The following is a 19,200-nucleotide window of genomic DNA, read 5'->3' on the forward strand; positions in this document are numbered from 1 at the left end:
ACCTCATTTACTAGGCTCTGGAGCAAGTGCACAGTATGAACAATGCATTGTAAGCCTTGATTGGCTGAAGCAGTGAAAACTTCAGCCAAGCAGGGCATAGAGCACTGTCAGAGTCATGATTGGACACTGTCATCATGACGTTATCCAATCATGGCTCATTCCCGCCCCACAGTAAAAAAGTATTCTTTCAATCAACCCCTCTATGTGCTATTAGGCTCTTGTCCGGATGCTTACATGCTGACTCCAGCAGTGGAGGGCACTTCACCTGGCTGCAGATCACTTGCCCAGCTACCTCTGCCTCACCAGGTGTGGTCTCTCTGAGCTTCTAAGAGAGGTAAGCATAGAAAGCTAGATTATTTGAGGGTGCTCAGAAACCCAGGGAGTTGTAGTAAATAGAGGTAAAGGGGCCCGTGTCTGCATCTGAGCATGGCGCGTAAATGGGCACTCCACTACACTAAACTTAGCTTGAAAAATTATAGCACAGCATTGGTTATCTCTTCAACCTCCTACAATGCTCACCTGGGTACGCAGGTGAATTCCATTCTATATGTAGAAAGTTTAACGTGTACTCAGAGGGAGCTCTCAAAATTTGACAAGAGCTGGAATGGTTGTTTGTGGTTAGTCGTTTAATGACTGCAATTCAAAATTTTTATTTACTGTAAGTCACATTGTTCTATATTTGCTGTTTTTTTTTTTGTAAAACAATTAAAAACTTTAATAACTGGTCTCTTGGTTCATGATTACAAACATTTTTGGAACTAGAGGTAGAGAGGACATTTTTCTGGATACACAGCACGCTTCTCTAATGCCGCGTACACACAATCGGACTATTCGGCGGACTTAGTCCGGTGGACCAGACAATTCGCCCATGTGTGGGCCCTGGCAGACTTTTTCTTCCCAAAAGTCCGGCGGACTTAGAAAGAAGTCTTGACTCAAAATTGTCTGCCAGACTCCGCAGTCCAGCGGACAATCCGCCCGTCTGTGTGCATGTCCGCTGGACTTTTCAAATGAACGAACTTGCCCACACACGGAGTAAAGTCCATTCATTTTGAACGTGACTCCAGGTAGACGGAACTAGCGAAAGAAGTCAATGTCGCCGCCTCCATCGGTGAGATTGACACCTTGCTAGCCCCATCGCCTGGTATGGATTTTAAGGGGAACCCCTACGCCCCAAAAATGGCGTGGGGGTCCCCCCAATGTCCATGCCAGACCCTTATCAGAGAACGCAGCCTGGCCGGTCAGGAAAGGGGATGGGGACGAGCGAGCACCCCCCTCCTGAACCGTACCAGGCCGCATGCCCTCAAAATGGGTGGTGGGTGCTTTGGGGAAGGGGGGCCCCGCGGCCCCCACCCCAAAGCACCTTTTCCCCATGTTGATGAGGACAAGGACCTCTTCCCGACAACCCTGGCCGTTGGTTGTCGGGGTCTGTGGGCGGGGGGGCTTATCGGAATCCTGGAGCCCCCTATGTAAATTAGTATGGGGTCACAGTCCCAGGGGATGCTGGGACTGTGACATCATAAGGAACGGGGTCACCATGTAACATCGCCCATTATGCCTACATAAGTCGCCACGCAACGCGTCCCTGGCATTGCAGCCGGAGAGAGCTTTGTGTCAACATCAGAAGAAGAAGAGGAAGAAGAAGAAAGCGGTGGCGACATCGACAGAAGACCGGGCCAATGCTAGTAAAAGAGCTGGAAGAAGATAGCAGAGGCTCGGCAGAAGAACGGAAGAGCGGGACAAGACCCGCAAAGTCGGAAGAAGACCCCCGAAGTCAGAAAACGACCTAGGGTGGGGGGCCGGGATCTGGGGGCCCACTTATTAAAGGGGGCTCCCGGATTCCGATAAACCACCCCACCCACAGACCCCGACAACCAATGGCCAGGGTTGTCGGGAAGAGGCCTTTGTCCTCATCAACATGGGGACAAGGTGCTTTGGGGTGGGGGGCCCCTTCCCCAAAGCACCCCCCATGGGGAGGGCACATGGCCTGGTACAGCTCAGGAGGGGGGCGCCTGCTCGTCCCCACTCCCTTTCCTGACTGGCCGGGCTGCGTGCTCGGATAAGGGTGTGGTATGGACTTTGGGGCAACCCCCACGCCGTTATTTCGGCGTAGGGGTTCCACTTTAAATCTATACCAGGCGACGAGGCTAGCAAGCTGGCTGTCAATCTCACCGATGGAGGCGGGACATTGACTTCCTTCTCTAGTCCCGTCTACCTGGAGTCACGTTCAAAATTAACTGACTTTATTCGGTGTGTGGGCAAGTCCATTCATTTGAAAAGTCCGTCGGACCTCCGCCAAAGGTCTGCTGGATTGTCCGCCGGACCTAGTCTGCCAGAAAAGTCCAGTCATATGTGGGCAGGTCCGCTCATTCGGAAAGTCCGTCGGACCTCTGCTGCAAAGTCCAGCGGATTGTCTGCCGGATAGTCTGATCGTGTGTACATGGCATAAGTGTGGTTATAAAGGCCCATTAGCTCCTGTGTTATCTTTTGGCAGTGACTAGCTTAACAACAATACCAATCATAAGTGTACTAATGGATAGAAGCAATGCTAGTCCTCTCCGGACAATCAGCTGCTTAGTGGAGAGGATTTCACCTACAACATTAGTAGCTTCCATTGGTAAATCATCTTTTAACTCCAGTTGCTTTTTATGATCTTCTCCTGAGGCCATGTCATGCATGGCAATAGCAGGAAAGCTGGAATCAGACATTGTTGTGCCCCCTGTAACACAGCAGAGACATGCATATATTATCATATTCTTAACTTATATAGATATATATTCAAATATATACAGTCACAGTCCTTGAAAAAGTATTCATACCCCTTGAAATTTCCACATTTTGCCATGTTACAACCAAAAAAATATATAAATGTATTTTATTAGGATTTTATGTTCTAGAGTCTAGAACATAAAATCCTAATAAAATACATTTATATATTTTTTTTTAGAATCTAGACCAACACAAAGTGGCACATAATTGTGAAATGGGAGGAACATGATGAATGGTTTTCAAAATGTTTTATAAATAAATATCTGAGAAGTGTGGCATGCATTTGTATTCAGCCCCCTTTACTCTGATACCCCTAACTAAAATCTAGTGGAACCGATTGCCTTCAAAAGTCACCGGGGCATAGTGTTGCCAACCTACCAGATAGAAATTTACTGATACGACACTCAAAATTCACTGGCACAGCCAAGTTTCTACTGGCATTTCCAAATGTTACAAATTGACAGTTGTGAGTTCAAATTTCAGTATTTAGTCTACAAATAAGTACAATATGCAATTATCAATGTGATTTAAGGTAGATATTAGGGCAAAAGGCATATTTCTTATTTTATTCTCAATATAGTAAGTAGCTCAGTGATAGGACTCAGGAGCAGGAAATTAGAATGGGTGACACACGCACATGAAATGGACTGTCAGTGACACTGACAGCAGAGTGCAGCAGCACAGATCACTGATGCGTCTCACCCTGAGTCATAGTGAGAGTCTCCAGGCCAGGTGGTCCTCACAGTCCCCTCCAGTCTAAACAGCACCGACAGTCCCCCTCCTGGCTTGCTCCTGTCCCACAGACCCGTACACAAGACTATGGCCACTCCACTTGGCTCCCTTGCACCATGACATCACACAACATGCATGGGTGGCACAGTGGTGTAGTGGTTAGCACTCTCACCTAGCAGTAAGAAGGGTCGCTGGTTTGCATCCCAACCATGACACTACCTGCCTGGAGTTTGCATGTTCTCCCTGTGCCTGTGTGGGTTTCCTCCGGGTACTCCAGTTTCCTTCCACACTCCAAAGACATGCAGGTAGGTTAATTGGCTTCTGTCCAAAATTTACCCTAGTATATGAATGGGGACCTTGGATTGTGGGCTCCTTGAGGGTAGGGACCTATATGAGTGTGCAGTGTACAGGGATAGGGACAATTGTAGACACTCACTCAGGTTGAACTGGATGGACTGGTGTCTTTATTCAACCTTGCTAACTATGTAACTATGCTCAGGCACCGCCTCTGCCAGACCTTGGATGGTCCTGTTCAGATCCAAACCCAAGCTATGCATGCCCAGTTTCGAGCCAGGCGTCACAGCCATATTTTCTACTGGCAACCTTTTCCTCTTACTGGTAGGAGAAAAGTGCCCATTTTTTACTGGATGCCAGTAAAAATACTGACGGTTGGCAACACAGCCGGGTCCACACACAAGCGTCTCAGGGGGCCAACTTGGAGAAGCCTGTCTGCTTTTCTCTTCTCTCTCCATAGATATCGGCTGTCACAATCAACAGCACCATCTGATTGGAGGTTGAGGAATATTTAAGACACATCTCAGAGCACATCCTGTGTCCATCGCATTTGGCCGCTGGATGTCAGGAAATATGCTCTCACAAACAATCGGATTAAGGTTTACTTTATAATTATTCAACCAACTGTGTTGATACAGCATATACTGAGGCTCTTATTTTTTTTTTTTTTTTTAGAGAAGTCCAAATTGCTTTAATACTGGTGCCACAAGCTGTCAGTTTATGTGTTACATTACAAACTTTAGTATATACTTAACCAAATTGAATTTGCCACCTAATCAGAATTTCAACAATATGATAAACACTGTGTTAACTATGTAGCTCAGTGAAACACTAATAAAGCAATCATGTCTGCTCTTTATAGATCCTTTACCATACAGTTAAAAGTATCCTCAATGGCCACCATGTCAATGGCTGCACAGCTAATTGATTGTTGCATATATATTATTGTTTTTTTCAGCTGAGACCAACTCTCCATTAATAGAGCCCCTTTTCTGCTCTGGCTCTCTTTCATCTGCAATACTCAGGTAAAAATATTGGTAATATATAAATAAATTACATATCACTAATTACTTATACTGATATATATTTTATAAGTTTGGCCCAACATTTAAATTATAATTACTATATCCCAGAATTATATGCTCCTATCTGCAGGACTTCACCTTTTGAACTCAGTGAGGTTCTCTGACCAATTTCCTCTGTGGGGGTCCAGAAGAGGCTGAGAACTTATTTGGAATGTATACACTATGCAGTATTAAGATTCTCTTTGATGGTTAAGACTTTGGAGCAGAAAGTCAGTTTGTTTTTAATTGCAAAATGATGAAATGTTAATGTTACACCATCACAACATATGTAAGTGTATGTTCTAATTTTTGTACAATTGTCACTGATAACATTATATGTACACCTTATACTGTTGTGTCATACTTACTTCTCTACAAATTATATTATAGATATATTTTCTTCTTCAAAATACACCCCCCCCCCCCCCCTCCGAAGGAGATATCTGAGATGCATCGGGTGCAAGAGGATCATATTTGTTATTCTTATAGATGGTAACAATGTTATCCACTTCCCGACTGGAGCACGATGATGTACGTCTGCAGAATGGCATGGGCAGGCAAATTGGAGTACAGGTACGTCCATTTGTATTTGCCGCCCTGCCATTGTATGCGTGCCAGTCAGTCCCCCCGTGAGTCCGGTTGCGGGTACCGCGGATTTGATCGCCGCAGGGATACCCGCGATCGTCTTATGAGGAGGCTGAACGGGGAGATTCCGATGTAAACAGCCTCTCCCCGTTCTGCCTAGCAACAAGTGACACTGATCTCTGCTCCATGTGATTTGAGCAGAGATCAGTGTTCACTAAGACATAGCCCAGCCCCCCACAGTTAGTAACATGCCCCTAGGACACACTTAACCCCTACACTGCCACCCCCTGGTTAACCCCTTCACTGCCCGTTTCATTTACACAGGAATCAGTGCATTTGTATAGCACTGATTGCTGTATAAACGACAATGGTCTGAAAAATGTCAAAAATGTCCGATGTGTCCTCCATAATGTCACAGTCACAATAAAAATTGCTGATCGCCGCCATTACTAGTAAAAAAAAATTATTAATAAAAATGCCATAAAACTATCCCCTATTTTGTAAACGCTATAAATTTTCCTCAAACCAATCAATAATCGCTTATTGTGATTTCCTTTACCAAAAATATGTAGAAGAATACGTATCAGCCTAAACTGAGGAAAAAAATGTTTTTTATATATTTTTGGGGGATATTTATTATAGCAAAAAGTAAAAATGAATGCATTTTTTTTTCAAAATTGTCGCTCTATTTTTGTTTATAGCACAAAAAATAAAAATCGCATGGGTGATCAAATACCACCAAACGAAAACCTCTATTTGTGGGAAAATAAGGACGTCAATTTTGTTTGGGAGCCACATCGCATGACCACGCAATTGACAGTTAAAGCGATGCTGTGCCGAATCGCAAAACGTGGTCAGGTCTTAAGCCAGCAAAATGGTCAAGTCTGAAAGTGGTTAAAGATGTATAATACAATATATATTTATTATTGGATTTGGCACTCTAATACATATATAATTACCATTCCATATTTCTAAAATATTTGGTAGTAGATACCGTTCCCCCTTTTTTTTTTTGGTAATATATGCATAATATTAAATTATACAGACAAATAAAATACATTCTTTTTTATCAAGATAGGGACATTTTAACATATAGAGTACTTTTGGACAGCATGGACAATTTTACAGGTAGTGACAGGGACTCCCTCATGAAGGGATACCTTAAAGAATTTGGGTATAATGAACAAGTAGATTTGGAAATCTCATCTCTATTTTTTAGATTATCTAAAACCTTAGAAAATAAATTGTCGTTATTTTGGCATGTCAGATCATTTCAAGATTCTAAAAATGAACCCGCTGGGAATGAGAGTCCAGATCTTCCCAACCTTGTAGGGTCTGGACTCTGAGTTCAAGAAAAACTGGGAAAAAGTATTATGTGCATGCTCACAGAGTCTTTTTTTTTTTTATAATTTAAATTTTATTTAATTTTTCAGTTAAAAAACACAAGGAAAAACAAGCAGGAGGGTAATAATAAAAAGGAAAAAATATGTTACACGTACAGAACAATCCTCCAGTACAATATATCAAAAAACAAGCAGACAAAACAAATTACCTTAATATTACTATCAATTACCCTTTGTCTTACCTACTTAATTTCCTTATCCTTCCTATCTTTCCTCCCCGCCGCTTTCCCAGAAATATATCCTAGTCCCCCTCCCACCCTCCCCCCTTATTTGTTGGCCCTTCCTCCTCAATTTATTCCATTAATACCTGGATGTAGGTTTCAGTCCTTTTAAAAATTCTCCATTTTTTCTATACTGCCCAATATTTGTTCATTTGGTTATTCTCCATTTTAACCAAATATTCCATGTTATTAATATATTCAATTCTCTGCACCCACTCTTTAATGGTGTTTTTTTTTTAACTTGTGTCCAATTTACCGGAATCAAGGCTTTTGCTGCGTTTAGCAAGAGAAGTACAAACGTATTAATTTTTTTATTTTTTCCTTTATTATTTTCCAATTGTAAATTACCACTTATATCCTCTACTCCATAGAACAAACATTTCAGCGGGCAGCATGGAATTTTTTCTCCGGTTATTATTTCTATATAGGCTAAAATCTCCTGCCAATAAAGCTTTATTTCTGGACATTCCCACCAGATATGAAGTGCTGTTCCTGGTAATTTACATTCCCTCCAACAGTACTTAGATCTCAATGGATCTATTTTGTGCAATCTAACGGGAGTTATCTGCCATCTCATCATGCACTTATAGTTAACCTCTCTGGACGTTGTATCGGACACCTGCCTATATACTGACGCCATCATCAGCCTCTCCTCCACCTTAATACCCAAGTCTGCTTCCCATTTTCCCATTGCAGGTATGCTATCTTGTGTCTCAATTTCCTATAGGCATTCATACACTCTAGACATACAGTGTTTTACTTTTTCTTTAGAATTACATAATTTTTCTATGGATGTTAGAGAATTCTCGTCTCTTATGGGTTTTGGAATTGAACCAACAAAATGTTGAATCTGTACATACTCCCATTCCTTTAAATTTTTCCATCTAAACTTCTCAATTATATCTTGTTTTAACATCAAACTACTACATGAAATTATATCTTTTAGTTGTATATTTTCCATTTGTTTGCCTAATTGAGTGCCATTTCCTGGAGTAAAAAAGTCTGTGCCCTCTAGTGGAATTAATGGAGAATTGTATACCCATTTATTTCTCCGGTATAGTGCATCCCATATTTTTAGTGCTGTTATCGTGATTTCGTGTGCCTTATTCGTGCCCATTCTAAATCTAAATTTTGTCGGAATCCAGATAATTTTTTTTAATTTTGTGCCAGTTAGTGACTCTTCCATTTTTACCCACTTTTTTTTCCGTGTGAATATTTGCCCATTCCATCATTCTTGCCAACGTGATTGCGCTGTAGTATCTGTAAATATCTGGCAAAGCCATCCCACCATTTATTTTTTTCTAGTTAATATATTATAATTTATCCTCGATTTTTTTTTTTGCCAAATAAATTAAAAAAAAAGTGTTTTTATTATTTAAAAAAAACTGTTTGGAATATGAATTGGGAGCATTTGGAGTTTATAGGTGATTTTAGGTAAAACCCCCATTTTTAAAAGATTAATTCTGCCTGTCCAAGAGATTGATCGCGTTCTCATTTTCCCTAACACTGTTTTAATGTCATTTAGTAATGGAATAAAATTTGCGTGGTATAAGTCCTGGACCGTCTTTGTGATTTTTATACCTAGGTATATTATTTCTTTTTTTTCCCATGTAAAAGGATATCCATCTCTTCCTCGTTATCCAGTCCTATATTTAATATAACCGTTTTAATAGGGTTTATTTTAAAATTAGAAAGTACCCCATACTCTTTTATTTCTTTTATTAAGCTAGGCAAGGACAGTCTTGGTTAAGTTATGTATAGGAGTAAGTCGTCCGCGTAAGCCGCAACTTTATGCTCTTCTTCTCCCCATTTAACCCCGCTTATATTTACATTATTTCGCATCTTTGACATGAATGGTTCCAAGGCGATTACGTATAGCAGGGGTGAAAGTGGGCAACCCTGCCTCGTCCCATTTAACATTTCAAACGCGGACGACATACTCCCATTTACTCCCACTCTGGCTGTTGGTTGTGTGTATAGGTTAATAATCCACTTCAGCATCTTTGGGCCTAAGCCCATGTTCCGGAGGGTTTCTATTATGAAACACCAATCAATTCTATTGAATGCCTTTTCGGCATTGATAGAGATCAATATCATTGGGGTTTTCTTTTCCCTGTCTTAATCCATAAGAAGGAGGGTCCTCAGGCTGTTATCTCGTCCCTCCCTTCCTGGGATGAATTCTACCTGGTCCCCATTTATTAATTTCGGCATCAAGTTTTTTATTCTTGTTGCTAAATCCTTCATGTATAACTTTGTATCTACATTCAACAAGGCTATTGGGCGGTAGCTGGAGCAGATGGAATCATCCTTACCCGGTTTCGGGATGACTGTTATATTTGCCAATAGGGCCTCTTTCCTCATACTCTCATCTTCGCCCAATCTATTCCAATATTTACATAATTCAGGAACTAATTGATGTTTAAATTTCTTATAATACCTGATTGTGAAACCATCCGGGCCTGGACTTTTCCCATTTGGTGTTTCTTTTATTGCTTTATATATTTCTTCTGGTCTAATTGGGTCCTCTAAACTTTTAACACTTTCTTCCGATATTTTCGGTAAATCTGCTTCACTTAAGTATTGCTGAATTTTCTTTTTCCTTTGCTCCTTTTGTGCCCCTGATTCTTTACTTCTTATTGAATAAAGGGTATTATAATAGGATTTAAAGGCCTCTGCGATCTCTGACGATCTAAATTTAACTTCCCCATGTTCATCTTTGATTTTCTCACTATAATTTAAAGCTTTTTTTTCCCGAGCTATTCTTGCTAAATATTTCCCCGACTTATTTGCCCACAGGTATCTTTCTTTGGCTACATTTTTATACACACTTCTCTGTTTTTGCTCTATCAAATCATTTAATTGTGCACGTTTCTGGATGATCTCCTTGTATATCTTTTTATCTAAATATCTCTTATGTTTTTGTTCTAACTCATGCAGTGCTTTTTTTAAATTATTGTATCTTTCTTTGCGTTCTTTTTTTTCCCCGATCCTATACTAATTAACTTCCCTCGAATTAAAGCTTTATGAGCTTTCCATAAGGTGGCCTTGAAAACTTCTGTGGTGTCATTTATTTTAAAATATTGTTCTATTTCTGTTTTTATATTACTCTCAACATCTTCCATCTCAATCAACGCCTCAGTCTCCAAGTCCCCCTTACAGGCTCTTTTTCCTTCATCCAGATTTTAGCTATCACTGGGGCGTGGTCCGATATCGTGATATTACCTATCTGTACATTTACCAACATTTCCAATGAGTCATGATCTAAAATTATATAATCCAGTCTTGCATAAGTGTCATGAACTGGGGAATAATATGTATAGTCAATTTCCATTGGGTTGCATGCTCTCCATGCATCTACAAGCTGTTGTGTATGAATTTTTTTTTTTAAATATTCTATGTTGTTTGATTTCTTGAGGGGAAATAACTGATGTACCATCTATTTCGGGTTTCATGGTGAAGTTCAAGTCCCCTGCTATGATCACATGGCCTTGTTTATATTTCTCTATTAATTTCAATATACCGTTCAAATATTTTTCTGGGGCCTTATTGGGGCAGTAAATGTTAATTAATGTATATTTTTGTCTTAATAAGTTACCCTTTAAGAATAAAAACCTCCCTTCCGGGTCCACCTTCATCTCCTCCAGCCTCCACCCAACCGCCCTTGCAAACCCAATAGCTACCCCCCTGGCACCCTTAATCGGGGAGTCAGCATAGTACCAGGTAGGATATTTTCCCGTATCAATCCGAGTGTTGGAATCTAGGGCATGATGTGTCTCCTGTAAAAAAACAATATCAGCGTGATAGCCCTCTAATTCTTCAAAAATATTAAACCTTTTCCTTGGAGAATTCATTCCTCTTACATTATATGTTACTATCTTGAGACCTGCTATCCGGTACTTCTATAATCTTTCTTATTTCTTTTATTGGATTCAGGCCAACCCCCTTTCCCACCCTCCTCCCCCCCTCCCATTCCCATCCCATCATTTGATGTAATTTTGACCCCTTGGTCAGGGATAATTTCTCCGGAACCTCTTTGTTCCTTATATACCTATATCCTAGGGTGGAGTTCTGTTCGGCCGCGTCACCATCCATCTCGCCTATCACTTGCGAGGTGATTACTAAACATGCCCAGAGGACCCCAACCCCCCCGCCACCCCCCCATAGTAGAAGGGGGGAGAGCGAGAGGGGGGGGGACGCGAGGGGGAAGACGGCCCCGGGGCGTAACCCGTGATTCCTGTAGTTCAGCCTATCGGCTGCTATCACTATTCCTCCCCCTCCCATACCAGAGAGGGAAGAGGATTCACTCACCCCCTGACCGTCTCCCCCACCCGCCCCCCCTCCCGCCGCCCCTCCCGCCGCCCCACTACACCCCCATGCCTGGGACCAGGATATCAAATATTTTACAAAATTCTGATACATTCTCTATATGTCTCAGTCTCCCAGTCCATCCGTTCTTCCTGCCAATAAGGCATGCAGGGAACCCCCAGTTATACTGCACCCCGTTCTCCTTCAGAACTGTCAACAGCGGTTTTAGGACTCTTCTTCTTTTCAGGGTGTCTGGAGATAAATCTTGAAATATCTGTATTTCCTTTCCTTCATATATAATTGGCGTTTTTACTCTTATGTTTTTCCAGAGTAGGTTCTTAACCTCTTCTTGCTGGAAACGCACTATTATGTCCCGTGGGATATCTTGCAACAGTTCTTTTGGTTTTCTTAGTCGATATAGCCTTTCAATGTTTATTGGATTAGTTATATCTTTATTCATCAATGGATTACATATCCTTTTTATTATTTCTGTTAAATCTTCTTGCTGTTCAATATCCGGGACACCTCGTATTCTTATATTTTTCTTTCTTTCCCTGTTTTCCTGATCCTCTATTTTGTAGGCTTGCTCTTGTTGACCTTTTTTTAAAGAAATTATTTCCACTTCTAATTTCTTTATTATATTTGCTTCTTTCTCCACTTTTTTTTCCATTTCTTCTACACGATCCAAAACGTGCGCAAGATTCTTATGCACTCTGTCCATTTCCTTTTTCATGGAATTTTCCAATGCTGCAAACATTGAAATTATTTCTATTTTTGTAGGTAATGCTGAGGAATTTTCTAACTGCAACGAGTGTGAGTGTATGGACTGTATTTCCTCGGTTTCATGGTCTAGATCAACTGATTGATCCATCTCCACTTCTGGCGTACTCTCTTGGGCTTGTAGGGAATTGTTTTGAGGTTGTTGTCTCTTTCTTTCCCTCTTTCTTTATCCTTTTTGTCCTTATTTTCTGCTTGAGTACTTCTTGTTTGTAGTTGTTTTTCTTGTTGTTGTTGTTTCTCTGAGCCCCTCGTTTGCGTAACAAATTTGTTCATGGGGCCAGGACTCACTACCAGGCTCCGCCGGGGTGATTTAGGAATTGTTCCGGTCTTAGGCGTCTTCATCTTCATTTTCTGGATTTCAAAATATCCGCTCGACCCCCAAAAATAATGTGTCACCCCTCAGGCACTGTTTGTCAACTTATAGTCTCTAAAAATACATTTAATTTACTTTTGTATATAGTTTCAGGCCCAAGCACAGATCTCATGTATCATAAAGAGACTCGTTATCAAAATGATTTTAAACTTGTTACGACTTAATTTATATATTTTCCTGTAGCATAGGACTAGACCAGTTTGTACCAAATGCACAGTATCCGCTCTCAGTTGACTGTCCTCATATTAACAAACCATTTATGAGCCGAGTATTCCTCAATAGTATGTTGCAATGCACTCGTTTATACCGATTCTCTTGTTGGGCATGTTAACCTAATTGCAGCCGTCCTTTGCAAAAGAGAGTGCCATACAAAAAAGAATAAAAAATAAACGCCAATCTAGTGTCTCTTTACCCCAATCCACGTCTCTCTTATTCGCTGTATTAGAATATAATAGTTAGCCATATAATTAATTTTTCCCAGGTTGCTTTGCTGGATTGCTTGCTTCAGACCCCACAACACAGCACAGTTTATTTGGGGGATCAATTTCTATTACAGACTGTTTTTCCAGCATTTAAGATGTTGATATTCATAAGCCTTTAGCATTTAGCCGTTCATTCAGTAAGGAAAAAAAAAATCAGGAAGAGGGAAAAAAAGAAAAAAGAAAGTTCTCCAGTACATCACTGCTGCTTTCTATTCCACATACCGCCTTTTTTCTCACTCTCCTCCTCTGTCTGAGATCTCTTTGTAAAGGTCTTTCAGGTATATATATTTATAATTCCATACCTGCTCCTGTGATTTTCAGCCTCTGACCAGACACTGCATCCATAGCAAAACGAGGGCTCCTCTTACTGCTATATCCTTCCTTCACCTCCAGAGGGCGCCAGATACCGCCGTTTCACTCCACTAGGAATCCGCTCGGGACACCGCACATTCAGAGTCCGACCTTCGTACCAGGCTCGGCACTGCTCGTCCTGATCCGTCCGGTCATCCCAGTAGCAACGCTACCTGCTTCCGCGCTGAGCTCCGGGAGACAGCGGCGTCGTGGGTGCGGTAAGGTAAGCAACCCCAAACTTCAGGCACCTCGGGATAGGGAACACTGGGGGAGCGGGGAGAGGCTAACGCAGCGCTGCCAAAGCCTCCTTCAAGCCAGGCATTGCTGCGGTATCGGAGCAGCACGGGGCGAGCCGATCCTCATCCGCACGCCTAGGTGTGGAGACGCTCCCTCCCTAGTCTCCTCCCCCTCATCAGCCATGCTCACAGAGTCTGATGGAACTCTTGATAGGAGAATACAATAAAAGATCAAATACTCTTGATACAGACATCACCAGCCTATGTGGAAAATTACAACAATTCAAAACTCATAAATCCCTACTAGAGAGGATAAATAAACCAAAGACACATTTGGAGGTCTTTAATAAAGATATACTAATCAAAAAAGGACACAAAATTTATACGGATAAAAATGCATTCCAAGATAGAAGGGCCTATACATGGACCTAAAATAAATACACTAACAACAAAGGAAACCCAAGTCAAGGACAATATTCTGTTTTCTCCCAACAGATCTCTAATCCAGTGTTTCTCAACTCAAATCCTCAAGGCTCCCCCCCAGGGGTCATGTTTTCAGGCCCGCCATTATTTTGCACAGGTGATTTGATCAGTTTCACTGCCTTAGTAAGTACCACAGCCGTTTCAGCTGAGGGAAATCCTGAAAACATGCCCTGTTGGGGCGCCTTGAAGACTGGAGTTGAGAAACACTGCTATAATCTATCATCTGTTCCTCCTCAGGTACCCTATAAGCACAAAACTGGACAGAGCACTAAATGTCAATATTATGGTGATCCCATGCAAGGCCAAAAGGCCAAAAAAACAAGGTTTGGACATTGTCCACATTTCATCTCAGTCTGCAACACCAACATTTGGGCAAAAGTCAACTAACTCTATGGTACAAGGTAATGTACAAACTTTGGTGAAGGGTAATCTTTCTGCATAAAAATCACAAACGGGAGAATCTACCTCCCAATCCAACACTTCATCTTCTAATTTATTAGACTTGACTCCTAGTGATCCATCACAGTCCAATCTCAACACAGACACACAGGTGACACTATAACACCTATTGAGGATTTGAATACACAGGAAAGAAATGATCTAAATATAATTAAACTCTCTTCATACAATCTGTCAGAAGATGAAATAATAGTCTTTAAAAAAAGGGACTGTATTTCTGTCCCAGTCAAGATTTGGATACATTTGAAATATTTAAGGACCTCCAACTATTGTCCGCACATTTAGTCTAAAAAAATTATATAAAAAAAGGGGTGAGTACGGATCGTACCCCACAAGAAAATAAAGCACTTGATCAGCTCATTTCCCTCTTGGAGGAAAATGACCCAGCTGATCTCATTGATCGCATTGACCTCTCACAGATATTGGAACAAACTTGATCTACTAAAACAAATCCAAATAAATCTATACTAAAGAAAAAATAAGACCAATGTCCAGCTCCAGGTACTAACGTGAATGCAGCTGCATTTCTTAAATTAGTAAATAAAGATTTCGAAAAATTTAAAATATGCACAAAACATCCTCAAACATAAATGATAAAGAAGCCCTAGCACTGAGACAACTCTTTGACAATAACCTAATTACTATTAAACGCGCAAATAAAGGCGGTAACATTGTTTTACTAGAAAATGAAAAATATATCAACATATGAAACAAAATCCTCCAAAAATCGAGACTGGTACTGCCGGATTCTGGCAGGCATTGTGGAGAGATACAATAAGGAATTCTACGTATTAGTAGACACTGCCTATCTTAAAAATATGATAACAAAAAGCACATGGGATTTCATTAGGAATAATTTCCCTTGAGTCCCTACCTTTTATGCACTCCCCAAAATTCACAAAGACGCAGTAAATCCTCCCGGAAGACCTATTATTTCAGGGATAGGTGCAATCAGTGAAAACGCTAGTACGTTGGTAGATGAATATTTGATATGATTCATTTTTTACAAATCTTAGATAACCTGTGCATCCCTGATTATCCAATAATAGTCACGATAGATGTTGAAGCGCTATATAGTTAAATTCCCCACGAAAAAAGGTCTGGCAGCTATAAAACACATTTTACATCAGGGAGGCAACATAGACCCAGCTTACAATGAATTATTTCTCTTTGTTGGAATTTGTTCTCGGACACAATGTCTTTATTTTCAATGGCTCCCACTACCTCCAGGTGCAGGGGTTTGCAATGGGGACTTGCTGTGCCCCATCATATGCCAAACTGTATCTAGGGGAGTGGGAGAAAATGTTTCTAGCAGACGAGTCACTGTCGATGTACACGGATCACATCCTTGCATGGTACCGGTACATTGACGATGTTTTCATCATCTGGGAAGGATCACTAGATTTACACCAGCAATGCCTAGCCAGAATGAACAAAAAATTGTTTAATCTTGGATTTACCATGTCCTATGATAAGGAATGTATTACATTTCTAGATGTGGAACTATATAGAAAGCTTTCATCCAAAGCTTTCATCCAAAGCTTTAATATATTTAAAACCATACAATCAATATCTAAGCAAAACACGTAATTGCTCAGATGATAATATATACATAATAGAGGCGGCTATTCTCATGTCTCAATCCAGACATTACTCTATTTACAAAAATCAAAGCGATGCCAACCCCTTAAGAATTATCACAAAATATACAAATCATCATGATAAAATTAAAACAATTGTGGAGAGATACTGGCATATGCTATCACTCGATCCATCACTGGGACAATTTGTCCCAGCAACCCCATTTTTCACCTTCAAAAGAGCTACATCTGTTAGGGATAGAATTGTCAAAAGCGAATTTAAAGGAGAAGCTAGTAAAAATCATTGTAAATACAAAGGAATCTACATGTGTGGGCATGCAACTGTAATGGATGTGATTAATAAATGTGATCATGGTGAAATGTCTATTCCAATATATGCTTTATATACCTAATATATATATATATATATATATATTATCAGCTTCTACGCGCTTAATAAGCCTTAAGACATATTCAGATATTTTGCAAAAGCTCACTCTTCCCTAGCTTAGGAACTGGACTGACAGTCAACGAAAAGTTTGTGCCTGCTTCCGAGAATACATTCAGAATATAACATAAAATGCTGCAGAAATTCTGCAAGAACAAAGCTACTTCCTCAAGTGAGCATCCAGCCAAAACCAATGTTTTAGCACCATATGTATTTTTATATTTGTGGTTTGTATGCGCCAGTCTTGTTGACATATCTTTTAATCTTTATTGGAATTTTATAAAAGTCTTGAGAAGCAAAAATAATAAACAAAGTGTTTTACTCTGAACTGGTGTCAGCGTATTACTTCAGTATATTCAATCTGATCAGGATAGATATAATATCAGACTTTTGTTCTGAATCCAAAACAATTTGGCGCCCAATGTGGGGCTGTGGGCTCTGTACCAGAGGATAGCCAATCCAGAAGGGACTGGGACAAGCCAATATGGAGACTGGATGGAGACTGATCACCTCTAAAAACGGTAAGACACTTTTGATATCTTGTATATCTAGTCTACTGTTTATCCTGTACCCGTGATTGGCTAATTTCTGTCTATATCAGCTCTCCACGGTCAGAAAAGAGACAGGTATATATCTTGCCCATAGCCTTTGAACCTGCACTAATTATATCTACCGCCTGCTTGTTCTGTTTTGTTGACCCAGCTTGTGTTTTGTGGCGGCTGTTGGGAATGAGGGATTGATTATATAGTCACGGATAAAGGCGTAGTTAAACTTCTCTTGAGAAGTGCAGTGAAACACAGGAAAACCAGCAGGAGGCGTCAGGAAGTGGTTTAAACTTCTCCTGGGAAGTATATTGTGCGGTAAAGCATGGGTGCTGTGAAGCACGTGAAAACCAGGAGGGGGCGCCAGGAATACACCCAGCGGTGGCATGGGTATCCAGTGAAATCTGAACAATCCTGTATTTTTCTACGGTTGTCACACATCTTGTTGTGTTAGTGGTCACATCTTGTTGTTGATTGTAATGTCATGTCCTAAGTGTGTTTGTGGTATGCTCTTTGGGATACACGAAGAGGGCTGGGTGTTGATTGAAGTAGTAGAGCCAGGATATAGGACTGAGTCTCTTGGTTATTAACCACTTAACAACCGCCCATAGCCGATTAACGGTTTCAGGGCGGTTGTGTAACTCTGAGAGGCCGTTAATTAACCACGTGAACGCTCCGTCAAATGACGGAGTGATCACTTGTAAACAAACCGGCGTCATGTTATGACGCCGGTTCCTCCCTCCCCCTCTCTGTACCGATCGGTACAGCGGAGGGGAAAGGGATCGGTGTCAGCAGCACTGTGGGCTGCACCTGCAGTGCCCACATCGCTGCTCACCGAATTTAACCCCTCCATACCCTGGCAATACTCTGCAATACCCCCCAATACTCTGCAATACCCCCCAATACCCCCCAATACTCTGCAATACCCGCCAATACTCTGCAATACCCGCCAATACTCTGCAATATAAGCCAATACTCTGCAATACCCCCCAATACTCTGCAATACCCCGGCAATACTCTGCAATACCCCGCGAATACTCTGCAATACCCTGCCATAAATTGCCATACCCAGCCATACTTGGAGATACCCTGCAATACCCAGCCATACACGGAGATACCCAGCCATACTCGGAGATACCCAGCCATACTGGGTGATACCCTGCAATACCCAGCCATAGACACCCCCCCCCCCACCCCCACCGCCCTCCAGTGCTTCTACCAACTCGCCAATACGATCAAAGCCAGAATCTTTTTATTTATTTTTTATAATTCTTATTTCAGGCTTCCCATCCTAGAGGTGAGATGTGGGGTCTTATCGACCCCCAGATCTCACTGTAAAGAAGACCTGTCATCCCATATTCCTATTACAATGGATGTTTACATTCCTTGTAATAGGAATAAAAGTGATCAAAAATTTATTTTTGGGGAAAAAAATGTCAAACTAAAATAAATAAAGTAAAATGAACAATAAAAAAATAAAATAATTTAAAGCGCCCCTGTGAAGCCCCTAAAATGAACAATATTTTTTTTTTCTTAAAAGCGCCCCTGTCCCCATGTGCTCGCATGCAGAAGCGAATGCATCCGTAAGTCCCGCCCACATATGAAAACGGTGTTCAAACCACACATGTGAAGTATCGCCGTGAACATTAGAGCGAGAGCAATAATTCTAGCCCTAGACCTCCTCTGTAACTCAAAACATGTAACCAGTAAAAAAAATTTAAAGCGTCGCCTATGGGGATTTTTAAGTAGCGACGTTTGGCGCCATTCCACGGACATGCGCAATTTTGAAGAGTGACATGTTCAATATCTATTTACTCAGCATAACTTCATCTTTCACTTTATGCAAAAATTGGGCTAACTTTACTGTTTGTTTGTTTTTAAGCACAAAACTGTTTTTTCCCCCAAAAAAACGCATTCGAAAAATTACTGCACAAATACCGTGTGAGATACAAATTTGCAACGACCGCCATTGTATTCTCTAGGGTCTTTGTTAAAAAAAATATATACTGTTTTGGGGTTCTATGTAATTTTCTAGCAAATAAATGATGATTTTTATATGTAGGAGAGAAATGTCAGAATTGCCCTGGGTGCTCCAG

General features: G+C 41.0%; 1 protein-coding gene across 1 annotated transcript in view; it reads right to left on the bottom strand.

The window, feature by feature from the left end:
* Positions 1-2,088: 2,088 nt before the first annotated feature.
* Positions 2,089-19,200, bottom strand: part of LOC143983035 (multidrug and toxin extrusion protein 2-like) — a 289,578-nt gene continuing 272,466 nt past the window's right edge. The window contains exon 17 of the mRNA XM_077482262.1: positions 2,089-2,716. Within this exon, the coding sequence (XP_077338388.1) occupies positions 2,478-2,716 (239 nt within the window). The 3' untranslated portion in view covers positions 2,089-2,477. The remainder of the gene's footprint in view (positions 2,717-19,200) is intronic.

Source organism: Lithobates pipiens, unplaced genomic scaffold (genome assembly GCF_037356315.1).
Source record: "Lithobates pipiens isolate NorthernLeopardFrog02 unplaced genomic scaffold, aLitPip1_a1.2 Scaffold_16, whole genome shotgun sequence".
Classification (NCBI taxonomy): Eukaryota; Metazoa; Chordata; class Amphibia; order Anura; family Ranidae; genus Lithobates; species Lithobates pipiens.